General features: G+C 42.7%; 1 protein-coding gene and 6 non-coding genes across 7 annotated transcripts in view; 1 reads left to right on the top strand and 6 right to left on the bottom strand.

Annotated features, from left to right (window-relative positions):
* Nucleotides 1-437: 437 nt before the first annotated feature.
* On the bottom strand, nucleotides 438-509 carry trnap-agg. The gene has a single exon. It is a non-coding gene; the product is annotated as a tRNA-Pro (tRNA).
* A 2,027-nt stretch (nucleotides 510-2,536) lies between these two features.
* Nucleotides 2,537-2,608, bottom strand: trnap-ugg. Its single transcript has one exon. It is a non-coding gene; the product is annotated as a tRNA-Pro (tRNA).
* Nucleotides 2,609-3,779: 1,171 nt separating this feature from the next.
* trnap-agg lies at nucleotides 3,780-3,851 on the bottom strand. The gene has a single exon. It is a non-coding gene; the product is annotated as a tRNA-Pro (tRNA).
* A 760-nt stretch (nucleotides 3,852-4,611) lies between these two features.
* trnap-agg lies at nucleotides 4,612-4,683 on the bottom strand. The gene has a single exon. It is a non-coding gene; the product is annotated as a tRNA-Pro (tRNA).
* A 358-nt stretch (nucleotides 4,684-5,041) lies between these two features.
* On the bottom strand, nucleotides 5,042-5,113 carry trnap-cgg. The gene has a single exon. It is a non-coding gene; the product is annotated as a tRNA-Pro (tRNA).
* Nucleotides 5,114-5,465: 352 nt separating this feature from the next.
* On the bottom strand, nucleotides 5,466-5,537 carry trnap-agg. Its single transcript has one exon. It is a non-coding gene; the product is annotated as a tRNA-Pro (tRNA).
* Nucleotides 5,538-9,934: 4,397 nt separating this feature from the next.
* Nucleotides 9,935-27,067, top strand: part of chst11 (carbohydrate (chondroitin 4) sulfotransferase 11) — a 72,284-nt gene continuing 55,151 nt past the window's right edge. The window contains exon 1 of the mRNA XM_035148090.2: nucleotides 9,935-10,131. Within this exon, the coding sequence (XP_035003981.1) occupies nucleotides 10,014-10,131 (118 nt within the window). The 5' untranslated portion in view covers nucleotides 9,935-10,013. The remainder of the gene's footprint in view (nucleotides 10,132-27,067) is intronic.

Here is a 27,067-nt window from a genome sequence, read left to right as displayed (position 1 = left end):
CAATGCAGTGGAGGGCTCGTCCGGGATTTGAAGCCGGGACCTCTCGCACCCTAAGCGAGAATCATACTCCTAGACCAACGAGCGACGAAAATGAAAAGCTTCCGAAAGCAGCCATTTTGGCAAACACTGTTGGATGTTGATCAAGTTGGAAAGAAACATCCTGGCCTTTCATTTCTCCACAATCACTAAAATAGGCATACTACTGTCTCCTGCTAACAATGTTAGCAACACTAAACCTCGAAAGGCAGTATATTGAGATTTCCATCATAAATCTCTGAAGAGTGAATTATTTTGATTAAGAGTTTTTTGTCACCCTCTTTGCAGAGTTTACCATTGGGGAGGCTTCATTTATTCATAGGGTTGAGCCCAATTCTATTCCTACACCAATTGTTGGGAACAGTATATTTTAAGGGAAAGTTTGTAGTCAATGCTGCAGAGGGCTCATCCGGGATTTGAACCCGGGACCTCTCGCACCCTAAGCGAGAATCATACTCCTAGACCAACGAGCCACGAAAATGAAAAGCTTCCGAAAGCAGCCATTTTGGCAAACACTGTTGGATGTTGATCAAGTTGGAAAGAAACATCCTGGCCTTTCAGTTCTGTACAATCACTAAAATATGTATACTATACCTACTGTCTCCTGCTAACAATGTTAGCAACACTCAACCTCTAAAGGCAGTATATTGATATTTCCATTGTATATCTCTAAAGAGTGACTTATTTTGATCGAGATTTTCTGTCACCATCTTTTCAGGTCTAACCATTGGGAGTCTTCATTGATATAGAATTTAGCCCAATTAGTCCTAGGTCAATTAGTTAATTTTGTAAAGCTCATCTTCAGGGTCAGCCGGAGTCGATGTGGCAATGGGCTGGTCCGGATTTGAACCTGGACCTCTCGCACCCAAAGCGAGAATCATACCCTCAGACCAACGAGCCACAAATGAGAACCTTCCGAAAGCAGCCATTTCGTAAACACTGTTGGTGATTGTTCAAGCAGGAATGAAACATCCTGGCCTTTCATTTCTCCACAATCACCAAAATAGGCATACTACTGTCTCCTGCTAACAATGTTAGCAACACTAAACCTCTAAAGGCAGTATATTGAGATTTCCATCGTAAATCTTTGAAGAGAGACTTATTTTGATCGAGAGTTTTTTGTCACCCTCTTTGCAGAATTTACCATTGGGGAGTCTTCATTTATTTATAGGTTGAGCCCAATTCTAGTCCTAGGCCAATTGTTGAGAACAGTATATCTTCAGGGAAAGTTTGTAGTCAATGTTGCAGAGGGCTCGTCCAGGATTTGAAGCCAGGACCTCTCGCACCCTAAGCGAGAATCATACTCCTAGACCAACGAGCCACGTAAAGGAAACCTTCCCAGCAGCCATTGCGGTAAAGCTGTTGGTGATTGTTCAAGTAGGAATGAAACATCCTGGCCTTTCATCTCTCCACAATCACCAAAATAGGCATACTACTGTCTCCTGCTAACAATGTTAGCAACACTAAACCTCTAAATGCAGTATATTGAGATTTCCATCGTAAATCTCTGAAGAGTGACTTATTTTGATCGAGAGTTTTTTGTCACCGTCTTTGCAGACAACCATTGGGGAGTCTTCATTGATCTTGAGAGTTTAGCCCAATTCTAGCCCTAGATCAATTAATTAGAATAGTATAACTTCAGGGGAAGTTTGTAGTCAATGCTGCAGAGGGCTGGTCCGGGATTTGAACCGGGACCTCTCGCACCCTAAGCGAGAATCATACTCCTAGACCAACGAGACGTAAAGGAAACTTCCAAAGCAGCCATTTCTGGAAACGCTGTTGGTGATTGTTCAAGTTGGAATGAAACATCCTGGCCTTTCATTTCTCCACAATCACTAAAATAGGCATACTACTGTCTCCTGCTAACAATGTTAGCAACACTAAACCTCTAAAGGCTGTATATTGAGATTTCCATCGTAAATCTTTGAAGAGTGACTTATTTTGACGAGAGTTTTTGTCACCATCTTTGCAGACAATCATTGATCTTGAGAGTTTAGCCCAATTCTATCCCTAGGTCAATTAATTACTACAGTGCATCTTCAGGGAAAGTTTGTAGTCAATGCAGTGGAGGGCCTGTCCGGGATTTGAACCTGGACCTCTCGCACCCGCGAGAATCATACTCCTAGACCAACGAGCCACGAAATGAAAAGCTTCCAAAACAGCCATTTTGTCAAACACTGTTGGATGTTGATCAAGTTGGAAAGAAACATCCTGGCCTTTCATTTCTGTACAATCACTAATATATGAATACTACTGTCTCCTGCTAACAATGTTAGCAACACTCAACCTCTAAAGGCAGTATATTGATATTTCCATTGTATATCTCTAAAGAGTCTGACTTATTTTGATCGAGATTTTTCTGTCACCATCTTTTCAGGGCTAACCATTGGGGAGTCTTCATTGATGTATAGAATTTAGCCCAATTTTTAGTCCTAGGTCAATTAAGGATAACTTTGTTGGAAAGCTCATCTTCAGGGACAGCCGGAGTCGATGTGGCAAAGGGCTTGTCCGGGATTTGAACCCAGGACCTCTCGCACCCAAAGCGAGAATCATACCCCTAGACCAACGAGCCACGAAAATGAGAACCTTCCGAAAGCAGCCATTTCGGTAAACACTGTTGGTGATTGTTCAAGTAGGAATGAAACATCCTGGCCTTTCATTTCTCCACAATCACCAAAATAGGCATACTACTGTCTCCTGCTAACAATGTTAGCAACACTAAACCTCTAAATGCAGTATATTGAGATTTCCATCGTAAATCTCTGAAGAGTGACTTATTTTGATCGAGAGTTTTTGTCACCATCTTTGCAGACAATCATTGATCTTGAGAGTTTAGCCCAATTCTATCCCTAGGTCAATTAATTACTACAGTGCATCTTCAGGGAAGGTTTGTAGTCAATGCAGTGGAGGGCTCGTCCGGGATTTGAAGCCGGACCTCTCGCACCCTAAGCGAGAATCATACTCCTAGACCAACGAGCCACGAAAATGAAAAGCTTCCGAAAGCAGCCATTTTGGCAAACACTGTTGGATGTTGATCAAGTTGGAAAGAAACATCCTGGCCTTTCATTTCTGTACAATCACTAAAATATGTATACTATACCTACTGTCTCCTGCTAACAATGTTAGCAACACTAATCCTCTGAAGGCAGTATATTGATATTTCCATTGTATATCTCTAAAGAGTCTGACTTATTTTGATCGAGATTTTTCTGTCACCATCTTTTCAGGGCTAACCATTGGGGAGTCTTCATTGATGTATAGAATTTAGCCCAATTTTTAGTCCTAGGTCAATTAAGGATAACTTTGTTGGAAAGCTCATCTTCAGGGACAGCCGGAGTCGATGTGGCAAAGGGCTCGTCCGGGATTTGAACCCGGGACCTCTCGCACCAGCGAGAATCATACCCCTAGACCAACGAGCCACGAAAATGAGAACCTTCCGAAAGCAGCCATTTCGGTAAACACTGTTGGTGATTGTTCAAGTAGGAATGAAACATCCTGGCCTTTCATCTCTCCACAATCACCAAAATAGGCATACTACTGTCTCCTGCTAACAATGTTAGCAACACTAAACCTCTAAATGCAGTATATTGAGATTTCCATCGTAAATCTCTGAAGAGTGACTTATTTTGATCGAGAGTTTTTTGTCACCGTCTTTGCAGACAACCATTGGGGAGTATTCTAGCCCTAGATCAATAAATTAGAATAGTATAACTTCAGGGGAAGGTTGTAGTCAATGCTGCAGAGGGCTCGTCCGGGATTTGAACCCGGGACCTCTCGCACCCTAAGCGAGAATCATACTCCTAGACCAACGAGCCACGAAAATGAAAAGCTTCCGAAAGCAGCCATTTTGGCAAACACTGTTGGATGTTGATCAAGTTGGAAAGAAACATCCTGGCCTTTCAGTTCTGTACAATCACTAAAATAGGCATACTACTGTCTCCTGCTAACAATGTTAGCAACACTAAACCTCTAAAGGTAGTATATTGAGATTTCAATCGTAAATCTCTGAAGAGTAATTTATTTTGATCGAGAGTTTTTTGTCACCCTCTTTGCAGAATTTACCATTGGGAGTCTTCATTTATTTATAGGTTTGAGCCCAATTCTAGCCCTAGGACAATTAATTAGAACAGTATATCTTCAGGGAAAGTTTGTAGTCAATGCTGCAGAGGGCTCGTCGGGATTTGAACCCGGGACCTCTCGCACCCTAAGCGAGAATCATACTCCTAGACCAACGAGCCACGTAAAGGAAACCTTTCCGAAAGCAGCCATTTCGGTAAACGCTGTTGGTGATTGTTCAAGTAGGAATGAAACATCCTGGCCTTTCATTTCTCCACAATCACTAAAATAGGCATACTACTGTCTCCTGCTAACAATGTTAGCAACACTAAACCTCTAAAGGCAGTATATTGAGATTTCCATCGTAAATCTTTGAAGAGTGACTTATTTTGATCGAGAGTTTTTTGTCACCATCTTTGCAGACAATCATTGATCTTGAGAGTTTAGCCCAATTCTATCCCTAGGTCAATTAATTACTACAGTGCATCTTCAGGGAAGGTTTGTAGTCAATGCAGTGGAGGGCTCGTCCAGGATTTGAACCCGGGACCTCTCGCACCCTAAGCGAGAATCATACTCCTAGACCAACGAGCCACGTAAAGGAAACCCTTCCGAAAGCAGCCATTTTGGCAAACACTGTTGGATGTTGATCAAGTTGGAAAGAAACATCCTGGCCTTTCATTTCTGTACAATCACTAAAATATGTATACTATACTACTGTCTCCTGCTAACAATGTTAACAACACTAAACCTCTAAAGGCTGTATATTGAGATTTCCAATCATAATGCTATGAAGAGTGACTTATTTTGATCATGAGTTTTTGTCACCCTCTTTGCAGAATTTACCATTGGGGAGTCTTCATTTATTTATAGGGTTGAGCCCAATTCTAGTCCTAGGCCAATTGTTGAGAACAGTACATCTTCATGGAAAGTTTGTAGTCAGTGCTGCAGAGAGCTCGTCCGGGATTTGAACCCTGGACCTCTCGCATCCGAAGCGAGAATCATACCCCTAGACCAACGAGCCACGTAAAGGAAACCTTTCCGAAAGCAGCCATTTTGGTAAACGCTGTTGGTGATTGTTCAAGTAGGAATGAAACATCCTGGCCTTTCATTTCTCCACAATCACTAAAATAGGCATACTACTGTCTCCTGCTAACAATGTTAGCAACACTAAACCTCGAAAGGCAGTATATTGAGATTTCCATCATAAATCTCTGAAGAGTGAATTATTTTGATTAAGAGTTTTTTGTCACCCTCTTTGCAGAGTTTACCATTGGGAGGCTTCATTTATTCATAGGGTTGAGCCCAATTCTAGTCCTACGCCAATTGTTGAGAACAGTATATCTTTAGGGAAAGTTTGTAGTCAATGCTGCAGAGGGCTCGTCCGGGATTTGAACCCGGGACCTCTCGCACCCTAAGCGAGAATCATACTCCTAGACCAACGAGCCACGAAATGAAAAGCTTCCAAAGCAGCCATTTGGCAAACACTGTTGGATGTTGATGAAGTTGAAAAGAAACATCCTGGCCTTTCATTTCTGTACAATCACTAAAATATGTATACATACCTGTCTCCTGCTAACAATGTTTGCAACACTAAACCTCTAAAGGCAGTATATTGATATTTCCTCATATCTCTAAAGTGACTTATTTTGATCGAGATTTTTGTCACCATCTTTTCAGGGCTAACCATTGGAGTCTTCATTGATGTATAAATTTAGCCCAATTTTAGTCCTAGGTCAATTAAGTTGGAAAGTTCATCTTCAAGGACAGCGAGTCGATGTGGCAAAGGGGTCGTCCGGATTTGAAACCGGACCTCGCACCCAGCGAGAATCATACTCCTAGACCAACGAGCCACGATAAAAGAATTCAAGTACCATTAAACATTGTTTCATTCTCACATAAAACAGGTTGTAATAATAGCTCAATTGATTAGAACATCTGTCTACGAGAGAAAGGCTGAACAAGATGTAAAGATGGGTTCGTCCGGGATTTGAACTCAGGAACTCTCGACCCCGAAGCGAGAATCATTCTGCTAGACCAATGGTCACCAACCGGTCTACTTACAATCTACCAGTTGATCTCGACAGTCTTCACCATCGATCCCCCAACTCTCTGGACTCACAGGCTGCGTTCACACCGCAGATCAGCTGTGTGTCAGATGTCTGTTGTTCACATGCGCTGTGTGTCTGCTACTGGTGGCAGAGCTGCACGTTTATCTACTGCATTTCCTTGAATACAAGTTGGGTTATCTACGAAACTAACTGTCAGGACTCTACGCTACGAAGACAAGCATCTTCCGGTCTGTTGATAACAATCAAAGCCCAGTTGTGGATGAGCCCTTGACATTAACACTTAGGAAATTCCATTGATCAAAATATTGTCATGTTTTTTTTTGTCTAGGATTAAGATTCTTAGTATGATTGGTATGATTTTGAGATCCCTGAATTAAATCCTGGAAACTCTTGATATAAAAATCTTCAACTGTTACTGTTAAAAATCTTCAACTCTGACTATGGTCTGTTGCTGTGGACATAACACGTGTGTTTCTTAAAGAGGCTTCACCTCTCATCTAAGTGCTTCAGTTCTAGCTGACTAATGGGAGGTTTCAAGGTTTACCTCTGTGGGTCTGTGCCCGTGTTGAGAGTTGCTTTGTTAAACAGGCAGGTCATTTCTATGAAGCCCCCCACCACTACCACCACCAGTCAGTGGGTTGTTGGGGTCCTCTGAATCAAGGTGTGAAGGACTGTTGATACCCACTCTGCTATTGTTTGAGCCGTTAGGGTCACTGGAGTTGGGTTGTGGTCTGTGGAGATTTTTGGGACAGCATTGTAGGTGGCTGAAAGTTTTTGTCTTAAACACCTCCCATGTTAAGTGATGTTTTTTCACGGTTGACAAAGATGGCTTCTTTCACTTCTCTTTCAAACCACCTGTCTTCTCTTGCCAACCATGTTAAGCGATGTTTTTTCATGGTTGACAAAGATGGCTTCTTTCACTTCTCTTTCAAACCACCTGTCTTCTCTTGCCAAAATACACACATTACAATCCTCAAAAGAGTGTCCGTTGTGTTAGTGAACTACTGAGTCCTGGCCTGAGTAACTGGCCCCCTGCTGTATATTACATTTGCCTATAGCAGCAGTGCAAGACAGCAAGGAAGTGCATGAAATGATACACGCAAGAATGGCGCACGGCAGGATGATGTTCTTCTCCCGAAGCGTAACAGACATCTGGGCGAAGACTAATGCTCTGCTGCAAACACGCTTCCTGTTTTGTGTGTGAGCAGCTTTGTAGAAGCTTTGTTTACATTTTTTGCTTCAAGCATAACTTCGGAATACACATAACCGGTGATGCATTTTTAAGGCTCTCAACTTTAAGGAGGTTAAGATGCTCCCTAAGGTTGTGCCTTTGAAGGCCTCTATAAGCCTCTCCGGGAGAGTGATAAGACTCTTGGATTTGCTGCATTTACATTGAGCAAAAGCTCAGGCTTATGCTGTATTTTTATTGCGATGGCACAAGCCTCAGGGGTTTTACTGACTTAATTACATATAACAACCTAGACAGGGATTATGGAATTATCTAAATGAATAATGTTCATTGGTAAATACTCTAGCTTTAATTGATGCACATGTTGTTGTTTACATTTAGTCCCAATTCCTGATAAACTCTCCTCTTTTATTTTCTTTCTTATTAAGTGCCTCCATGCATGGCGACTGCAACTGCTGTTGAATATTCATGTGGACTATTACATGAAATGAATGCATGGACCAGAGTGCTGATTTTTCTTACAAGCATGCTGTTGACCTGCTGGGTTTTCTCTGCTACCGCAGCTCTCCACTCTGCATTTACATTTGCAATGTAAGCTTACAACAAGGGCGGCATTTTAATTCTCGTGGTGTGTTGCTACTTGTCATGGGTCCAGAGTTTCTTATCCACTCCATGTTAATCCCTGTGCTGCTGTGCAATTTGACTTAGGTAGAGCACAGCAGGAAGAGGAACAATATTTGTATATATTTATACCGTTGCTAAGGGAGTAGAGCGGATCCTCCTCTAACCAGAGGATCAGCGATTTGAGATACTGAACCCCAAATTGCCCCTGAAGGCTGTGCCACTGTCATAAATCATGAATGTGTGTGAATGGGAGAATGGCAAAACACTGTACTGTAAAGTGCTTTTAGTGGTCATCAAGACTGGAAAAGCTCTATATAAATACAGACCCTTTACCATTATCTCTCTGTCAGGCCTGCTTGTATAGGTACAACAGATATACGTATTAGAAAATGTTCATAGGGCTTCTTTTGTGTTAAAATATCATTAAAGCACAATTTTATCACAGCAGAGTGGCGTGTGTGACTCTACTGGTCACACTAGTGTAACTCTGATTCACTCTCCAACACAGACAGTAGGTGGCGGTGATGCACCTTCACTGTTGGTTGCCACCTGCCAATAAACCGAACAAAGACGGAAAAGATAGAAGTCCATCTATCACAATGCTCTCTGGTTTCATCTGACCTTTCTGCTCTTATACCACTAGATGGCACTGGAGTTCTGTATGGAACAGGCAACTGATGCAGTACTGAAAGAAAATATTTTGGAAAAGAGTCTTTTGGAAAAAAATCTTCTTTTATAATACTATGATGTCACCAATTACAATGAATTACTTTGGAATACTACTGGCAATACGGCTTTTACTGCTATTACATCTGTTACTTGTACAGCTACCACTTCTGCTACAACTGTTAAGTGTACCACTATAATTACAATTGATACTTGTTATTACTGCTTGTGAATAACTGTATTTCCATATATAGTTGTAAATACTAGCAATACAATTACTAATTGTACTACTTGTGCTGTGGCTTCTTTAATGATATTTAGTGATTACTACTAGCAGAGTTACCATTATGTCTACCACCACTACTGTTACCACTCAGAATTCAGTGGAAGAAAGGAAAGGAAAGTCAGATAAAAGTATCTGAAAAATGTAAAGCCATAATTTAAAAATATGTCATTTGAATCAAAAGTATTTTTTTCTTTCAACAAGTACACATAGGTATTATAAGTAACATTATTAAATTACTATTTTTAATTGTTGCATAAACATGTAAGTAGCATTTTAATTTTGCACCTGGTTTAGGTGGAGCAAGCTGTAAAAATGTTGGGCAGTTTAATCTATAACAGTATGCATTTATAACATATATAAAATCCTAATTTGCAAATTAACTACTAATATTATCTGTCTTTTATAAAGTAGCAAAGTAGAATTGTATATATGTTTACATTTACTCAAGAACTGTACTCAAATAACCCTAACCCTACATTTGAAATAATATACTTTTAACTATTCTACTCTTTGCACCACTGACTACATTTCAGAGGAAGATTGAGTGCTTAACTCTACTAATTGCTTGGGCACCAAAACAGAGCTAGTTATTTACCAGATTAAAAATTAACTCATACAACATAGGGCCTTATCATTTCAATGTATTATTATAGTTTAAAGTATTCCACACCTCCAGCTATCCAACAATTTTGTTAACAGGCGTCCACTACTGCTGAAACCAGGGGCGTGCATAGACATTGTGAGGGACCATTGCTCTAATCTGAATAAAAAGTCTTCCTCCACCTCTGGGATTCATTTGATCTGTGAATGGATGTCTATCTTTCTACAGTGAATTCACATCGTGTTTTAAAAAGGGAAATGAAATGGTGACGCTCTCGAATGGATGTGCACATGTGGACGCGTTCATTTCCTCCGATAGGGGGGGTTACCTCCACGCAGCTCCCCCCCCCCTTACAGCAGTGGTACGCTCCGTGTTGGAAGCGTCCAGCTCATTGACCGGTGAACAGTCCTCATCAGTACCAGCAGAGACCCGGAGCCTTTCATCCACGCACAGAGCGAGCTGCACCCTCCAGCCTCCCCGCCCGCCATGAAACAGACTCTGGCTGAACTGATGAGGATGAGCAGGATATGCCGGATGGTATTTGCCACTTGTTTGGGATCCTTTATTCTGGTCGTCTTTTATTTCCAAAGTATGTTCCAGCCAGGTAGGGTGCCTCTCTCTGTCTCTCGCGTGTACAAATGTGTGTATGGGATCCTGTCTGGCACCTCCTGGCACGTTGGCAACTCCATTTGTCCAGTCTGTGCAGTAACGCAGCAGATAACATGATTGATTCCATTCAACAGAACACCGATTCTTTCCTTTCTTTGGCACATTGTCTTGTTGCGCCTCTGGTGCGCGTTTGGACGCGATCGAACGCGAGCAGCCGCGCGCAGTTCGCTGGCCGCCTCTCAGCTGACTGGAGATGGCAGCGAGGCTTTTTGTTTCCAGAAACGTGGCTCGGGAGGAGAAAGGAGTCGGTGCGCGGGCAGCAGTGGGCTTTGGCAAAGTGGGCACTGAGCCCGGGGCGATCAGATTCGATCCACCCAGAGGTTCTCACCACCTGGATCGAAGGGAAAGCATCAAGCTCTTATGGGAAACGAATAATTTGCGGTGAACATTTAAAAAGGAGACCATCTTTAGGGAGTCTTTAAATACGATGCCCTGTCTGATCTGCGCACGCACGCACGCACCCACCCTTTAATTCACCACACAAACGAAAACCGACTGTATCTACACATTCTACGTTAATCTGGGTTATTGGATTTGGCTCTGTGTGCCACAGTCAAAGAAACCTGCGTTTATACGCGCAAAGCAGAAGCGCACGGACTGTACAGCGGCGAAGCCTCAGTGCTGCTGACCTGCTGTACAACAGGTTTACTGTATGAGGAGACAGGGACTAACGCTTTCTGGGTATTTGCTTTCTATGAACAGAAATGGAGTAGCTCCCTACAAATCATTATCCTTCAATAGGAGACAGAGACTGTCTGCATCATTTCATTTCATACCAGGTCACAGTATCAATCTTTAAATGATAGCTCTTATAGGATCAGTCGTGTGGTGTCCAACGGTGAGGTTAAAGGTGTACTGCCAGAGAACATAAAGGCACAGTGTCACAGCGGTGATGTGGAGCTGCATCTGAGTGATGGGGCAGCAGGGATGACAGAGAGATGAATGGCGAGGTTGAGCAGAAAAGGAATTTCACACCAGCATGAGGCTGAGCAGACGTGCTGCCACAGCTCGGATTCAGGAGGCACAGTTCTCTCCATGCAGCGCCTCCGGATGAATGAGCCGTGGCTCCGCTGGCAGCAGCCGACTTTTCTATCCTCCACAGAGAAACTCACCGTAACACACTACTTCAGGGAACTTCTGCGTCAGTGTTTGGAGAGAGTGAGATCAGATAGCCCCAAACCTTTTGACTGTCAGCAACCCCCCCAACAGATCAATAACTGGACCACATTTAAGTCCTTTGTCATGTTGGCACTAACTTTACTTACATATACCCTCCTGCTGTATGTGTTAAAGTAATTGTTACCAACACTTGTACAGAATAAAGCATTAAATAATCAAATTATGTTCATGCTTCATATGGACTGTGCTTGTATAGACATGGTATACGTAAAACATATTCTCACAGCCAAAAATGTACAGTGTGTTAACTTCTTGGGGCGGTCGTCCTCTATCCAGAAGGTCGGCAGTTCGATCCCAGTAGGTTTATTTTAACGTGAAACGATGGCCCTTTAACTTGTGATGTTCACTGCATTGAAATATAATATTTATAAAGAATTAGCAGTGTTTTTGTGTTTAGTTTGGAACTACTCTCTGAAGAAATAGCCCCACTGAAAACAGTTGTGTAGAGGGCGGGATATGAGGCAGACCCACGTACACAAGTATCCAGGTGGACTGTGATTTATAAAGGGAACATTTCCTTCAGGTGTATGGTTGTAAATGGTCTTTATTTATATAGAGCTTTTCTAGTCTTGATGACCACTCAAAGTGCTTTACAGTACAGTTTTGCCACTCACCCTTTCACACACACATTCATAATTTGGGGGGGTTCAGTATCCTGCCCGAGGACACTTGGGCATGCAGAATGGGAAATACTAGGATTGAACCACCGACCTTCTCGTTTGAGAGCGACCCCAATATCCCCAGCAGCCCCATTTATAAGTCAGATCATTTTTTGGGTGTATGCCATTTTTTGCTTTTGTGTGCACATACACTTTTGGTATGAACTGTTTTTTTTAAATGAGGCCCCAGATCATTATGGTATGGCCAGAACCAGGGTCAGACAATCTTTGAATCTCCAGGTCAGAGGTGGTGAGTGCCCCTTGTCTGGGGGATGTGCTTGAACAAGGCTGAGCCGTGGTGGTGCCATCCTAAAAGGAACTGCTGTTAACATTTTGGTGCCAGACATCACAGGGTCCTTTCAGAGGTCTTGACAGACAGTTTTGGTTTCATGTGGAGGACCAGCAGCTTCTTAGGCACGTGGTCATAATGTTTTGGCTCATCTGTTATTTGGGTAAACTGAGGGTTGAAACATTTTTTATCTTATTTGTTGAAATCTTCTTTTCGTCCCGATAGGCGCCAAAGGAAATAGTTGATCCTGTTTGATCATGCTGGCATACCTGTCAGTAAACGAACTACATGCACACACCCTGCCCGTGCTTTCACGGCCCCTGACCTTCACAAGATAGAGAGGCACATACCACTGAAGCAGCCAGAAGTTAGCGAGCGAGCGAGTCAAGGGAAAAGTTGCCCCCTAGCAGTTGTCAGGCAGTGCATGTTAATGTGTTTTAGTTTGGTGTAGCTTTGACTAGAGGGCCGATGGGAGGATTGGGATGTATCGGTTGCATATTGTATCCTGCTCTTGTTAGCTTCCCTGGGGTTACCAAGCCTATAGCTCTAAGACTCCAAGGAACCTCCGCTTGAGAATTTAGAATTGATTGTGAAATTGAACCAAGACTCCATTAAACCCCTGTCAAGGAGCCTTGGATTCTAATCTCAGGGTTGTGCCAATCTCCACAGGCCTTGCATCATCTTCTGTCTGACATTATACACAACACGCACACCTCCTGGGTGGCTGTGGCTCAGGAGAAACAGCGGGTTGTCCCATAACCAGAAGGTTGGCAGTTTGTTCTTCCCCATTCCGCATGCTGAAGAGGTCCTTGGGCAATAAGTGTGGCAGTTTGTTCTTCCCCATTCCCCATGCTGAAGTGTCCTTGGGCAAGACACTGAACCCCTAAATTGCCCCTGATGGCAGTGTGTGATTGATGTGTAATAGAGAAAACACTGTATGAATGTGTTTGAATGACAAATCTGTACCGTGAGGCGCTTTGAGTTTTCATCAAGACTTAAAAGGTGCTTTATAAATGTAGACCATTTACACACAGTTGTTTTAATTTGTAGTGGTGAAGACAGGGCGCTGCCTCATGGAAGTTCTGATTGAAGAGATGCCTAAAGTGTGAGGGTTTGTGCAGACGTTTGTATATATTTGTTTTAATGATGCAATGTAAATATATGTGTGACTACAATAGTGCGTTGTGAGTTGTGTGTGTTTGTATGTGTGTGTATCTCTACCTTTCTATCTCTCTCTTTCAGTCTGGCTACATTCTTTCCTACTTTACTTTATCACTGATTCGTATCCCCTATTTGTTTTTTCTCCTGTCTGCTTCTTCTATTATTGACACACACACCCACACACACACGCACAGCAGCACCATTGTTGTCCATCAGATAAAGTTCCAGGCAGCGTCACCCTGGTTCAGGCATGTTTAACGGGCCTGGGAATCCCGCCTGGCCTCCCTATGTAAACTCTCACCTCTCTTCCAGGCCTTGTGGGGCATGACCTCTTGTAAAAGGGTCAGTTAGGGGGCACAGTGGTATCACACACTGGCTCAAGCACAAACTGCAAAAACATAAAGGCCTGGAATGTTTATTCTGCCGAGACTGTTAAGGAGAGATTTAGGACCAAAAAGAAGCCACAATTTGTGTGTTTTAATCTCTACTGTGACTGGAGCTTTACTTCTCGTCTTCCCTGCACTGGATGTAGAAGCTAGAAAGCGGACAGACCTGTGACCACACATGTCTTGGCCTGTATATTGTGTATTATTAAGTGTCAGTCGTAGTTAAAGACAGAACCTACGGCAGCAGTGAAACCCTTCAGCAGTGAAACCCTTCAAGCCAGTTGCCATGCTCATAGTCCTGTTTATCTACATCCTAAACCCACCCCATGCCATGTTAGCAGATGGGACATTAACCGAACCAAATTCACAAATTTATATTGTACAAATATGATTTCTCTCATGTTAGGTCATTCATATCACAGTGATTAAGCCTGGTTTTATTTGTTTTTTGATGCTCCAAAATATATTTGGCGGGGGCACGATACCATTGCTCCACGCCATGATCACTTCTGCATAGACTGTGGCTCCGAATGACATCACCAGTGCACTATGGCAGCAGATTAGGTGACACGTTGTCCATCTTTCTGTACAGTCATTGGTCCAGGAACAATGTCTGTGTTATTCAGAATAACCCACAAAATAAACTCTATACTGGAACAACTTGAATCTGATAAATAATCCTGCACTGTACCAAAAAATGCCCTGACACCACAAACTAAATTGTATTTACATCTGTTGTACTCAGTGTGGGGTTGTAATGCATTACTTAGTAACATGGGACATCAAGTTTGATGGAGAGCTAATATCTGTTTGGTTTCTCTGTGCTCATCAGACCATGTTGTGCTTGACGCTACCTTGATGATCTGCTGCTGGTGTGTAGGCTCTAACATTAGAAATATGCATTATCCCGGCTGGCTTGATAACATCAGTTAACCAGTTAGTTGACCAGACGGTCCAGAGGCAGCACATTTTGAAGCTGATGCTGTGTGCAGTCACCTGGACTAAGATAATCCCTTCATGTTGATGGTCAGTGAATCCTTCAGAAAAGCAGGCCGGTCGCATGTTAAACCATAATCTCCTCTTTAGTAGTTCTGTTTAACAAGGAGGAGGGTGTTTAAGGGGAGAGCTAATTAAGCGGATGTACTGAATGACTTTAGCAGTTTCATAATTAGAAAATGATGCGATTACTTCAATAAGTAATTTATAATTGGTGATTTATTTCAAGGCAATTAATTGATTAGCTGATTTACATTTTATTTCATCTCATCCCTTCCTTGTCATGTGATTGATTTTTGAAACTTGTAACATTTTTGATATGTTTTCTTATGGTTTCAAACGTCCCAAAGGGTTTCTTTGAGAATTTCGTTCCAAAATGAAATAAACAGCATTTGGGAAAAAAGGGAAACTAATCTGACGAAAAGACTGTCAATATTGAGTCATACATTTTAGGCAGAGAAACTTTTTTTTTTTAATGAACATGCAGAGTTTAAGGAAACATAGAACATATTCCCAGTGCACAGCCAGCCACACGCAGAGCCTGGTGGCCCGTGACAGATCCAGCGTGCCTCACCAGGCTGAGTCTCTGCTGTTCCTTTAAAGGCAGAGTAGCTGCAGAGATCAGGGCAGCTAATAAGGCAGTTTCCTCTGTGGGCTGCTTGTGTGGTGTCTTTGTGAAATGCCTCTGGGATATTTCGAAAGTCTGTCTCGGTGTGTGTGTGTGTGTGTGTGTGTGTGTGTGTGTGTGTGTGTGTGCGTGTGCGTGCATGTGTATTTGTACGGTGTCTTTTTTTCTGCCTTGTAACCTGCTCGTACACAAGGCCTGAAAGTCACACACTCACATTTCATGTCTCCCTCAAAGCCCCTGTGTTTCCACAGCAGTGAGCTGCACACAGAGTCTGACCCGAGTGACCCCATTTGGAAACCCCGGCATTATTTTGACTGTGTGTGTGAGGGAGAGATTTCCAGAACAACGGACATGCACTGGTTGGACGTAAGGAATGGGAAAGTCTCGAGAAAGAATAAAAATCTTCCTGTCTGGAATGTCTGCTGGAAACTCGAAATTCCTCACCTTCATTGGTCTGTGGCAGTAGTGCCAGCTGTAACTGAAGTGCAGGGAGACAGAGCTGAGTCGCTGGGGTGAGTGACCTCAAACATGGGAACCTGTAGTCGGAGAATCAGGATCCAGTCCTCGAAGTCTCCAACCCAATCATCACACTGGAGGAGCCGGAATCTTTGCTGTCTTTGCCTTATACATGCCTTTTATCACTGGGGACCATGGGTACTTGAAATGATGGGGTTGAAAATAAGTCTCTTTTAACTATTATGTTATTGTCATTCACTTGGAACCATTTTTGATTGTGCATTCATGATAAAACATGATATAACATGCAGAATAATAGCAGGTAGATTGGAGATGAAGGAGCATAGGTAGAAACACTGGAGGAGCTCAGGTTTGAATACAGCAGGAGATCCTCTGCAGGATTCACAACTCTTTATAAAAGTCTTAATTATTTTAGATGTAATGAGGACGACTGTGATCTGAACAGGGTTTGAGTTACACAGTAGCATTCGGGGGAGCCCTATTTCCCTGTGCGCACCAGTCCAGTACTTACCATGTCACATGCATGCACATACATACAAGTATGCACAGTGCAGTCAATTGCAGGGTTACTGTGAAAATCATAGTGTTATTACTATACAATACCATCAATTACATTTCAAACAGGTTGAATAACAACAACATAAGAAACAAGGAATAGATTTTATTGCCTAATCAGAGCAAACAAAAAACAAAATCACAAAAGCAGGGGGACACAGGTAACACCTTTCTGTTCTCACACACACACCTTCAAGAACAACACATGACCTGAACCAAAAATGCTGAGCATAATTTAGCAAACTTGTTTTTAACTAGAACAAAATAAACCGCTGTCTGTGGATCCCTCTCTCTCCCTCTCTCCTCTCTGTCATTGACTGTCACTTTCCCTACTTTCCTGATGTTTCACTTCGTGGATTGCAACAAAAAACAGAAACGAGCCAAGAGAAGATGTATTCCTGTTTTTCCGCTCACTCCATTGCTTCCTTGTCAATAGAAAGGCAATGATGCATCACCAGGTTCAGACCCAGGGCTGCTGCGGCAGGTGCAAGGCACCACGGCCTCCGAAGCATCTCCCTCCCCAGTGGAGCTGTCACTACCAGCAGGAATCAGCAGTAGTCTGTAGTCAGTGCACTGCTGTCATCACTCGTTGTTGTCTTTGTTTGTTTTGGGAATCCAAATTGTCCGAGACTGGGTTGTTTCCGTTTTAACATTCTGACTTATCCATAAACGTATCCAAAATACTGAATAAAAACAGTGCTTGTTTTACAGTCCAATCAAATATCGAGCACCAACTCAGTGATGAGAAGTGTCAGGGTGCGCAAAATGGCAAACGTGAACCCAAAAGCACGACACTTGAGCAGTCTTAGGGATAAGGGCAAGAGTTCTGGTTCAAAAACCAGGCAGACAGTCAGAGAAAGCAAACAAGTCCGATAGGGAGAAGGCAAAAAGGGAATCCAGGGTCCAAAAAGCAGGTCAGAAACAGAGATCAGGCAGAGCAGTGAAACAAGAGATTACGCTGGAAAGCTAGGAAAAAACACACTAGACGATCTGGCAAAGAACAGAGGAAATGTATATATGCTGGGTGACTGATGACTGATGGAAAGCAGGTGAGTCTGGGGGGGTGGGGCAGGTCAGGTAATGGGATCTGTGGGAAGAGGTGATGCAGAGCAGGGGGGGAGTGGCTGAATTCTGAAACGACATGAGAGTTAGTACATGAAAAACAAGATAACAGAAAATGAAAATGCTATGAGCTGACTGAAGTTGTGACAAGAAGTTCAGGTGACTAGTGGTTTGAGTGCAGCGCCACCACGCATGGATGAGCACAGAGGGAAAAGACACAGAATGGTGTTGATTAGTTTGAGACCGATTTTTTCGAAAAATGGAATGCAATTAGTGAATAAACACACAACATTGCCAAATTGATTTTTTATTTCAGGAACCTTACTGTACGTAAAATATAATATAATCTGTGAAACGAAAGTGAACAGTTTTTTAGAGCTGCCACTACACGTCTCCGGGAAGGCTTTCAGAGGAGCGTGTGTCCTTCTCAGGGGAGCAGAGCTCTGCTTAGCTCCCTTGTTCTCGAACCCTGGATCTGAATACTCAACCTTTGTGTGCTATGAGGGAACATAGCACAGGCTTCTACAAAAACTTCAAGACTAGCCACAACTCCACATTACCAGACTCTTAGCATCACAGGCTGTAGATCACGTAGTGTCTTCCCCACTGTAAGTGCCACATCTTCCTGAATCTCTGTCTGAGTAATGCTTGGACTGCGGGTTGAGCAGTGGCCACAGCCTGAGGCTGACTTGTCATTCACTAGACTGAGCTGATGGCCATCTGTGTGAACGTCTGCACTTCATTATAGAGGCGATGACAGGGCTGTGCCACAGAGAGGAAGGCATGAACACACACACACACACTCACAATTTATAGGAACTCACTTGAGATCTAAAATGTCTCATAAAAGAAGTAAACCTAGGATGTCCTTGTGGAGCCCAGGGAATCAGTTGGCACACAGGACACAATTAGTGTGGTGTTAAAATTTCAAGGACAGAGCTGCCATGTTCCTTATTCACTTCACTCAACTTGTCAGGCCAGTATATGAAGGTTCGGCAAAAAAATAAACATTCTGAAAAAGTGACTACAGAATGTTTTTTCAGGAAAATACCACAGAAAAATACAGCATACACAGAAATAAACTACATTTCAACAAATGAACACTTGGCCCAAAACAGGCTAAACAACAGTTTGATTTATAATGTATAATTTCTTTAGACGCCTAAATTTCACTGCAGCTTCAATAACTTATGGCGGGTTTTCAGCCCACGGCACAAATGCTGACACTGATAGTTCCGACTCTACACAATCAGTTCCACATCACCGTCCTCCATGCATCTCTTGTTCCGTCCAAACGAAAATAGAACGATAGACCAAGATGCACTCGGCGGAGTCATGGCGGCTTAGACATTACATTACCCAACGCTGCCGCCCTCTGATCACAGTTCATAACATTCAGTATCAGTCAAGAGTTTGTTTTGAATGAACTGACTCATTCATTAACTTGTATTTTAACCCATGATAATACTTGATAAAAGGGGGATTATGTCATGAACCTATTATATGTTTACCACTTGGCTACACTTGTCTGAGAATAGAAATACACCCACTCAAACACACAGCATTTGTACGAACATAAAGTAATTAACAGACACTGTTGGGAAACAACAGACAAGCAGGTCTGCCCTTCAGAGTGTGAATATATGTGTACATGGCTTTCTATGGTTGTGAGGTCCCCACATATTAAAGCGGCTGTTTGAGGGTTCAGACTTGGTTTTAGGGTTCATTTGGAATAAGGTTTAGGTCTGAGTAGAGTTAGTCATTCAACTGTGAGGGGCTGTGTGTGTGTGTGTTGTGTATGTGTGTGTGTGTGTGTGTTTGCACTCAGTCTGACACGCGGTGGAACATGGGAGAGCTGCCATCACCACACCATCTTCCCCTCCTGAGAACCACAGTGTCTGGAGAACAGGGGCCTGCTGTTGTCTGTGAAGTCAAATGGTGACATCTTAGAATCTTATTTAGCAAGCGTGTGAAAGGTGTGGCATGATATGTTCTCAGACCAGAGGTGATGATGGTGTCATCATTGTCAGCAGTGTTGCGAGAAAATCCTCATTGGCTTCATATATAATTGTAAAGTGGTAGTTTTAGATTTACTTTTAAGTCATATCCGACATGACTGTGAATTTAAAAGACTTCAGAAGATGTCATATAACAGGAGATGTTCCAGGACGTTTTATCCTTTAAATGAAGCGGGTGATGTTCCAGAATCATCAGCTCTTGGATTTTTCCTTCTGCTCTCGGCTGCTTGTGTGACAAGTCTGTCACGATAGTCCAATAAAAGGTCAGGTGTGGCCCTCATTGTGGTTGGGTTCGCTTTATGTCTCTTAAAGTCCTGTACAGGCTTTTGTACAAACCTGGTTCATGCACTCCTGCCCTCCATGGCTTTATTATTACAATGGCTTCCTGTCGGTGTGTTTGAAGAAACAACACACCTTCGGCAAAATAAAGGATCCCGAGTATTTTACATTATGCTGCTAGCTGCCATAAAAACAAAAGAAACACTTAACCTGTTCCCCCCCCCTGTATTTTATGGAAACAGTTCAAACAGTAAAAGTAACCAAAACGAGGGTGGGACAATTTCATTCGTCATCACTACACCTGCCATTCTATCGGCTGGAGAATTTTTTACAGACTTGTTGCACAAAATGCAAAAATGCAAATCCAAGAGCAGAGGAGAAATCAGAGAGCAGACATTTCACACGTGCACGGAAGTAGTGTCGGCGTGTCGAAGAACAAGCAAGCTCTATTTCCTCTCTTTATTTGAATACAGACCCACCGTTTGAAGTAAAAGTTTGCAAAAAGAAAAGGTCAGGCATCAAGTTGTGGTGGGGGTCTGGGGCTAAATGTCTTATCAGCTGCACCCCTATGTGTGTGTGTGTGTGTGTGTGTGTGTGTGTGTGTGTGTGTGTGTGTGTGTGTGTGTGTGTGTGTGTGTGTGTGTGTGTGTGTGTGTGCGTGCGAGCTGACCACTGCCATGCTGTGTATGGTGGGTTCCCTGTAGTCATTATGTATGGCTGCCCCCTGCTCATCTGTAGGCTCCAGCAGCAGCAGCAGCAGCAGCAGCAGTTGGAGGTGGGAATGTAATCACACCGCCGCTGCCAATAAATATTGATTTGGTTGTTAGGTTTTATCCCCGAGTAGTAAGTCGAGAGTGCGAGTGGTGCACGTTAGCCACATTTAGACATTAATAACAGGAGGGAGCAGAGGGCATTTTTAGGCGGTGACAGGACAGATTTCAGAGCAGATCTCAGAGGGCAAGGAGCCAGGGGAGAGTTTATTTGTGTGTGTGTGTGTTTGAGTAAGTGCAGGGTGTCTTACTAGGCATATATACTACGCCCCAAAAGAGATATATGTGCTCAGGAGGATAATGCAACAAGTGTGCATGTGTGTGGGGAAAAAAAGAGGGTGTGTTGGTGTCCTCGGCTGTCACTTGTACTGCATATGGAGAGTGAATTGCACTGTATTTAAGCGGAGGCGGGCGGAGCAGTGTCTCTACTCCAACTGTGACACTACGCAGTGACCGGGAGGGATTTTCCACTGCTCGTCCTACTCCCCTACTTCTTCCTACTCCATCTTTTCGAGATTAGCCTGCTTGCTAAAGAAAAGGAATAATCCATTCTCTCTAAAACACTGCTGTCGTGTCATCAGTCTTTAGTAGTCTGGCCATTGTTGCAGGGACTAAGTGAAAAGTTCAGCAATCAACGTTTCATTGTAGCTACTTCTGTTCAGCGTGCCTAATCTGGTTTTCAGTACAAAAGATTATTAAGAAATTATGTTGGTTGCATTATGGGTATTTTTTACTACATTGGCCTCTTTGGCATTGATTATTCTTTTTTTTTTTAAATCTCTGTCTTGTGACTTCTCTATCTGAATGGAATAGCAGAATCCTTTTCAAATGACAAATGTGTCGCACTCTGGCCTAATTGCTGCCACTGAATATAGAAACTTGACACTGTCTCTTTCTTGATGCATGTCTCCCTGTATGAGTGTTGAAAGTCAGTTGCGTTGCCAGATTAAAGCCTCATTGCTTCTGAAGGCCTGACATGAAAACCTGACAGCTGTGATGTCTCCATTTCGCCAACCCATCCACAGGAAAAATGAAAAATACACCAATCCTTGAAGAGCCCTCCCAAACACTCGCAGTGACGTCTTTCAGGCTTTTATAATTAGTGACACTGATCAGAAGCTATTTTCTCGCTCTTGACAGTCTTGACAGTTTCCAGTTTCCAGCACAGTTGTGTGAAATTGCTTTTCTTTCAAAACGGACAACATGAAAATCCAAATCTGTGGACTTTCTCCAAATCGCTTCCCTCTCCTTTCTTCTCCTCCATGCACCTCTTTTTGCCATTATTGGTCCATCTGGGCTCAGTGTCAAGGGAGTTTTTCCAGCCATTTATTTTCTGCCAGCGTGGCCAGTTTGGCTACTGAAGTGGTGGATGCTGCCACCAGCCTGCTGCAGACTCCCCAGTGCACCACAGCAGCGTAGAGCCTGCTTTGCTGACCAGTGCAATGGAGACTCAAAGGCTCCTCTCATGTCCCTCCAAAGGGTCAGGGCGGACATGTTGGCAGGGCTGGCCAAACAAATTTTTCCTCATTTCTGACTCAGCAAGAAGTAAGCACACACACCCACACACACCTCTCTTTATCATCCTTGAATATGGAGCTATAGTGTGACTTGACAGGGCAAAATTTGAGTCGACCTCTCAGAAAGTTTGGTTTTATTTTGAGAGCAACATTGGGTAATGAAGTGTTTGTCATATCTTGGTTTTGTTGACTTTCTGCCAGAGTTGGTGCTAAATTTAGCAATGGAAAAGGATTTTTCCTCCGAAAGCATGAGAGTGCAGTGTCCTGATGGAGGCAAAATCCACAGGAATGAACCCTCTCACCTCCCTAAGCCTGCCCAGTGCTGTCCCATCCTGTCCAAAGTCAAAAGCTGAGATGGGCCTAGTTAGTACTCGAATTTAAATTGAATGTAAGGCTTGAATAATAGAATTAAAAATAACCCCAAATGCACTTTCATTGACTCAAATGATCCCAGTGGCAGTGTCGGAGGAAAATGAGTCCTTATCAATGTAATCACTTCAAACCAAATCAAATTAGCACAAATAATGCTGACCTCTAACAGAGCATAAGGAAACAGAAGAAGCTCTGACATTAGTTATGTCACATGGTTCAGTAAGCTTGGCAGTCATCACATGGACTGGTAGTGTGTGTGGGGCCAGGAGTTTCAAGAGTTACTGCTGCAAATAACGGCTGATCCCACAGATGGTGAAGATCAGACCAAGACAAATTGACCTGTTCAAACCTTGAATTAAAATCTGTCTTCATTGTGGCACAGGATACATTTGTGTTCACACTGCTAAATGACTGTGAACATTGATCCTGAATGTGGTCTGAGTGATTGGCCTCATTTACAACTGCTGCGTATCCGCATCTATCACACCCCATTTTGCTCGTACGTCACTTCTCACGCAAATGTTGGGATATATAAAAACAAACTTGACGGGAGAATGTGCGCACTAGTACGGAAACTTTACGTCATGCGTTCGGATATTATGGAGACGTGAAAATGGCGACCAGTGAACGTGACTGTGCTGTCAGGTGCATAGAGCGCACAGAGGTTAGGATACCACTTATGTGTGAAGTAATCTGTCTCTGAATGTAGTAATCCTGCAGTTTTGGATGGTTAAAATACATACAGGCGATACAACAAGCTCCCTCACATTCTGACGATGAGAAGCAATATTTTTTCTTGGCTCCACCTTTAAATCTGACCACTTTTTTATTTCAGACGCTGTCCTCTCTGTCGTACTCACTCTCACTCACTGCATTAACCGCAGCAGCAACACGTTACCACTCAGAGCATTTTCTTTTATTAATGATATTACTGCTGTGGCCACCAAACAACCTGTCTCTCCTCACCTCCACCTCACTCACAAGCTCCTGGATGTTGCAGAAAGTTTCTCTTCTTCTTCTCATTGTTTCAGGGCAGTAGTCCTAATAACTATCGTGGCAACTTTTAGTATGAATCCTACACACTGTTTTATAGAAGAGGTCCCAGGTCTGTGTCACTAGTCGTGTACAGATGAAACCAAATTGAACCATTGAACCAAATGTCTTGCCATGAACAATAATTGTTCATACTTCAGTTTACTTTTTACACAAGTCCCTTCTTTCTCTTTCTCTGTCATACTCACCATGTAGTGTCTGTGGCCTGGTGTCTGGGACACACCAGTACACACCATGTCTGAACATGACTGGGGTGAAAGAGGAAAAGATGGATACAAGGAAAAAATTAAGAGGAGGGAGGACTCAGGAAGTAATGACAGCATTAAAGAGAGTGGAGGTCAGGCAAGCTGATGATTCAGAGTCCACAAGACACTAAGAGCAGATGAAAAGAAAAGAAATAGATAAAAGCACAGCAGATATGCCATTTCTCTCAACATTTTCTTTTTTACAACTTATTGTAAATGGTTAGTATTTATATTGTAAATAAAGGACCAAATCTACAGATAACCCAACTTTGTTGGACTGGCAGCTTCTGTCTCATGCCCCCACTATTGCTTCCACTCATGTTTCTCAAGAGCAGGACCACATTTTCCCTAAACCCTGTTACTTCCTGTCATATAAACAAGATGTTTACTTTGTCAACTCTCTCGTGAATTGCTAAGTTTGCTTTCTTCCTGGCTTAACTAAAGGAAGATAAACATGGTGGCAGGGATTTCTTGTCATTTCTTGTCAGATTGCTTCCACTAAAACTGGAAAGATATCTATAGCAACATAGGCCAGAATGTATCAAATTAACCAATTCCAGTAAAGCCCCTTTTCCATGTCAAACCATCCTTTACTTTCTATTACTTTGTGTAGAAAGTCCAATGTTCCATGTTTCATTCTCAATGTCTCCTTTTATTACTTAACAGCTTTAAGTAGTAGTTTTACATTTTATACTTCAGGATTAAGTGTAGTTCATCACTTTTTTCCCAATATGTCAAACTATGCTCTCATGTCTGTGCACTTATATGGAGCTGGAGCCAGGAGCTAAATACTAGATCTGCCTAAGTAAGACTGGAGGAAAGGACAAATTGGTTAAGAGTTAGCTGACATGCACCTACCACTCACACTGTATCTCATTTGTTGTGCATGGACAAGTTGTGATTGTATGAAGTGGAACTATTTACCCTTGGACACTGACTTAAGTCGTTTTATCATCCGTTAGCTGCTTCCACCTTCACGGACATGACAGTAGAATCCTCTTACCTAATTCTCAGCAAAGAAAAAAACTGGCTTACAACATGTATTTTGAAATTACTGTCTTTGCCTGTGTTTTGGACAATTTGGGAATGTTTGATCTGCCCTGAACTAAAAAGCTGGGTTTTACTGAAGGTTTTTTGTTTTTGCTATATAATAATCAGTGTTGCAAAGCAGGTTTTATCTTCTCTATACTGTAAAATGCAGTGCAGAGGCTTAGAGGCTTAGAGGCTCAGAACAGATGGACACACTTCTCCGCAATAACCTCTCTTCACAGTCATTATTCTAAATAATGACGTATGGCTTGTTGACGTGAAAAGGCTACAGCACACGTAGCCCTTTCAAACACAAGGCAGAGTTGTTTGTGAGTCTGCTTACGGTACGGGCAGAGTCAGAGCCAGACTCCAGCTAAACCACATCCAGACAAACACAGCACAACGTCATAATACCAGAGTGCTAATGACAGCTGTCTGTTCCTCTCCGCTCCACTGTTGTCGTCTTCCTCTTCTTTTCTTTTCTCTTCTCCCCTCTTCTATCGAACCCTAACCCACTGTTAAAGGGAGGACTTAAGCACAGCTGTCCCATCGCAGGCCAGTTGTATACCTTAGCTCTGGAATCACTGCTGCGCTGGCAAGTCAAACACACAATCCCACAGTAGCTTTGTCTGCAGATGTGTATGATGTTAATGCTTTTACGAAAACAAAGGGCTCTAGTAGATAATTTGGGACTGTATAAAAAAAGTCTCCTCTACACAAGTAAGGCTGGGGCAGCATCGTGTCTGTCTGGCTCTCAGGTGGAGGCGAGTTCTGAAGGTATTAGAGGTGGTTTAAGGACATAAGTGTGTTTTTAATGTCTTTTAGGCAGAGTTGTGTAAACTGGGAGATGATGGACAACTGTCATACTAAAAACAGTGTTTGTTCCTGGTGAAGAGGGGTCAATTCCTGATTGACCTCTGTACAGTACAGCGCCTATTATATATCATAAACAGCAGCTTTGGAGTGAAACGGCATCTGTGCTAACATACATTAAAATGGATCTAGGTGCTATGAAATTTCTAACATGGAAGAATGTGTTTCTGTTAGTGGAGATGTGTTATGCACCGGTAGTACAGCACATGAATACGTTGTTACCTTGTGCACAGAAAGAAAGACATTCTGAAGCTGATATATGACAAGTAACATCATGAAGAAGTAACAGTGAAGTCAGAAAATGAAATCATGTATATAAATATGTATGTATATTTTTAAGAAAATAATGTCATATAGTAAAATTGCATTTACAATTAGATTAGAGACACTTATACATATTTAGATTAACCAATCATTCATCAGAATATGGTATGACATCATTATGAAATGCCATTATTCTGTAAAAAAGTTAGCATTGCCTATTTGGGGTATATACAGTGTGTATGCAGGGGAATGCATCGTTCCTCCAAATACCTTTCATTCCTAACTTCTGAATCACAAGATTCCTTCATTTGTTTATCGCTATGCATATAAGGGTAAATATGTTATACAATATAAAAAACATTCTTTTCAGATTTGTATGTGTTATATGTATTGTAGTTGACATTTAACAGACTCTCCTCTCTTGTGCCTTCAGCCCAGGTGCTTTCACCGTTCAGCACCAGACAATCTCTGTGCAATCTGTCAATCTTGCACGTAAAGGCCCATCTGTCCTCTGCCTGTGTGAGCGTGGGAGAATTGTATATGCACCCTGAAGTTTTCCGTCTGTGTGGCCCATGAATCATCATCGATGGTGATCAGGAGATATTTACGAGGACTAGCTGGGCATCTGTTACCTGCTGATAGAAGCAGAGACGGATGGAGGGAGTTTCAGGTAGAAAAAGTGAAAAAGCATGATAGAGAGAGCTGGCAGAGAAGGCGGGGAAAGCAATGTGCAAAGCGTTTACACCTTCCTCCTACACCCAGCTTGCTTTGCAGATGGGATGGGGTTGCCATGGTGATGGGGAGAGAGGACTGTGATGGGTGCCGAGCCGTGTCCCGGTTGGCTGGGGTCGGTCTGACGCAGTAGTGTCGCGGAAGTGTGACTTCCGACAGGGAGTGCGTCTGGCAGAGCTCTGGCAGAGTCCGTCTTCTCTTCATGCGTTTGGTGTGGGGCTTGGACCACATATTAAATGTGAGGAAATGAAGATGAGGAAACGATTGCATCTAAGAATTTTTTTTTTTTATATCTATCATCACTGTTAGGCAGAAAGAGAAATGTCC

Source organism: Hippoglossus stenolepis, chromosome 22 (genome assembly GCF_022539355.2).
Source record: "Hippoglossus stenolepis isolate QCI-W04-F060 chromosome 22, HSTE1.2, whole genome shotgun sequence".
In the NCBI taxonomy this organism is placed as follows: domain Eukaryota; kingdom Metazoa; phylum Chordata; class Actinopteri; order Pleuronectiformes; family Pleuronectidae; genus Hippoglossus; species Hippoglossus stenolepis.
This window is presented reverse-complemented; position numbering and strand designations above follow the sequence as displayed.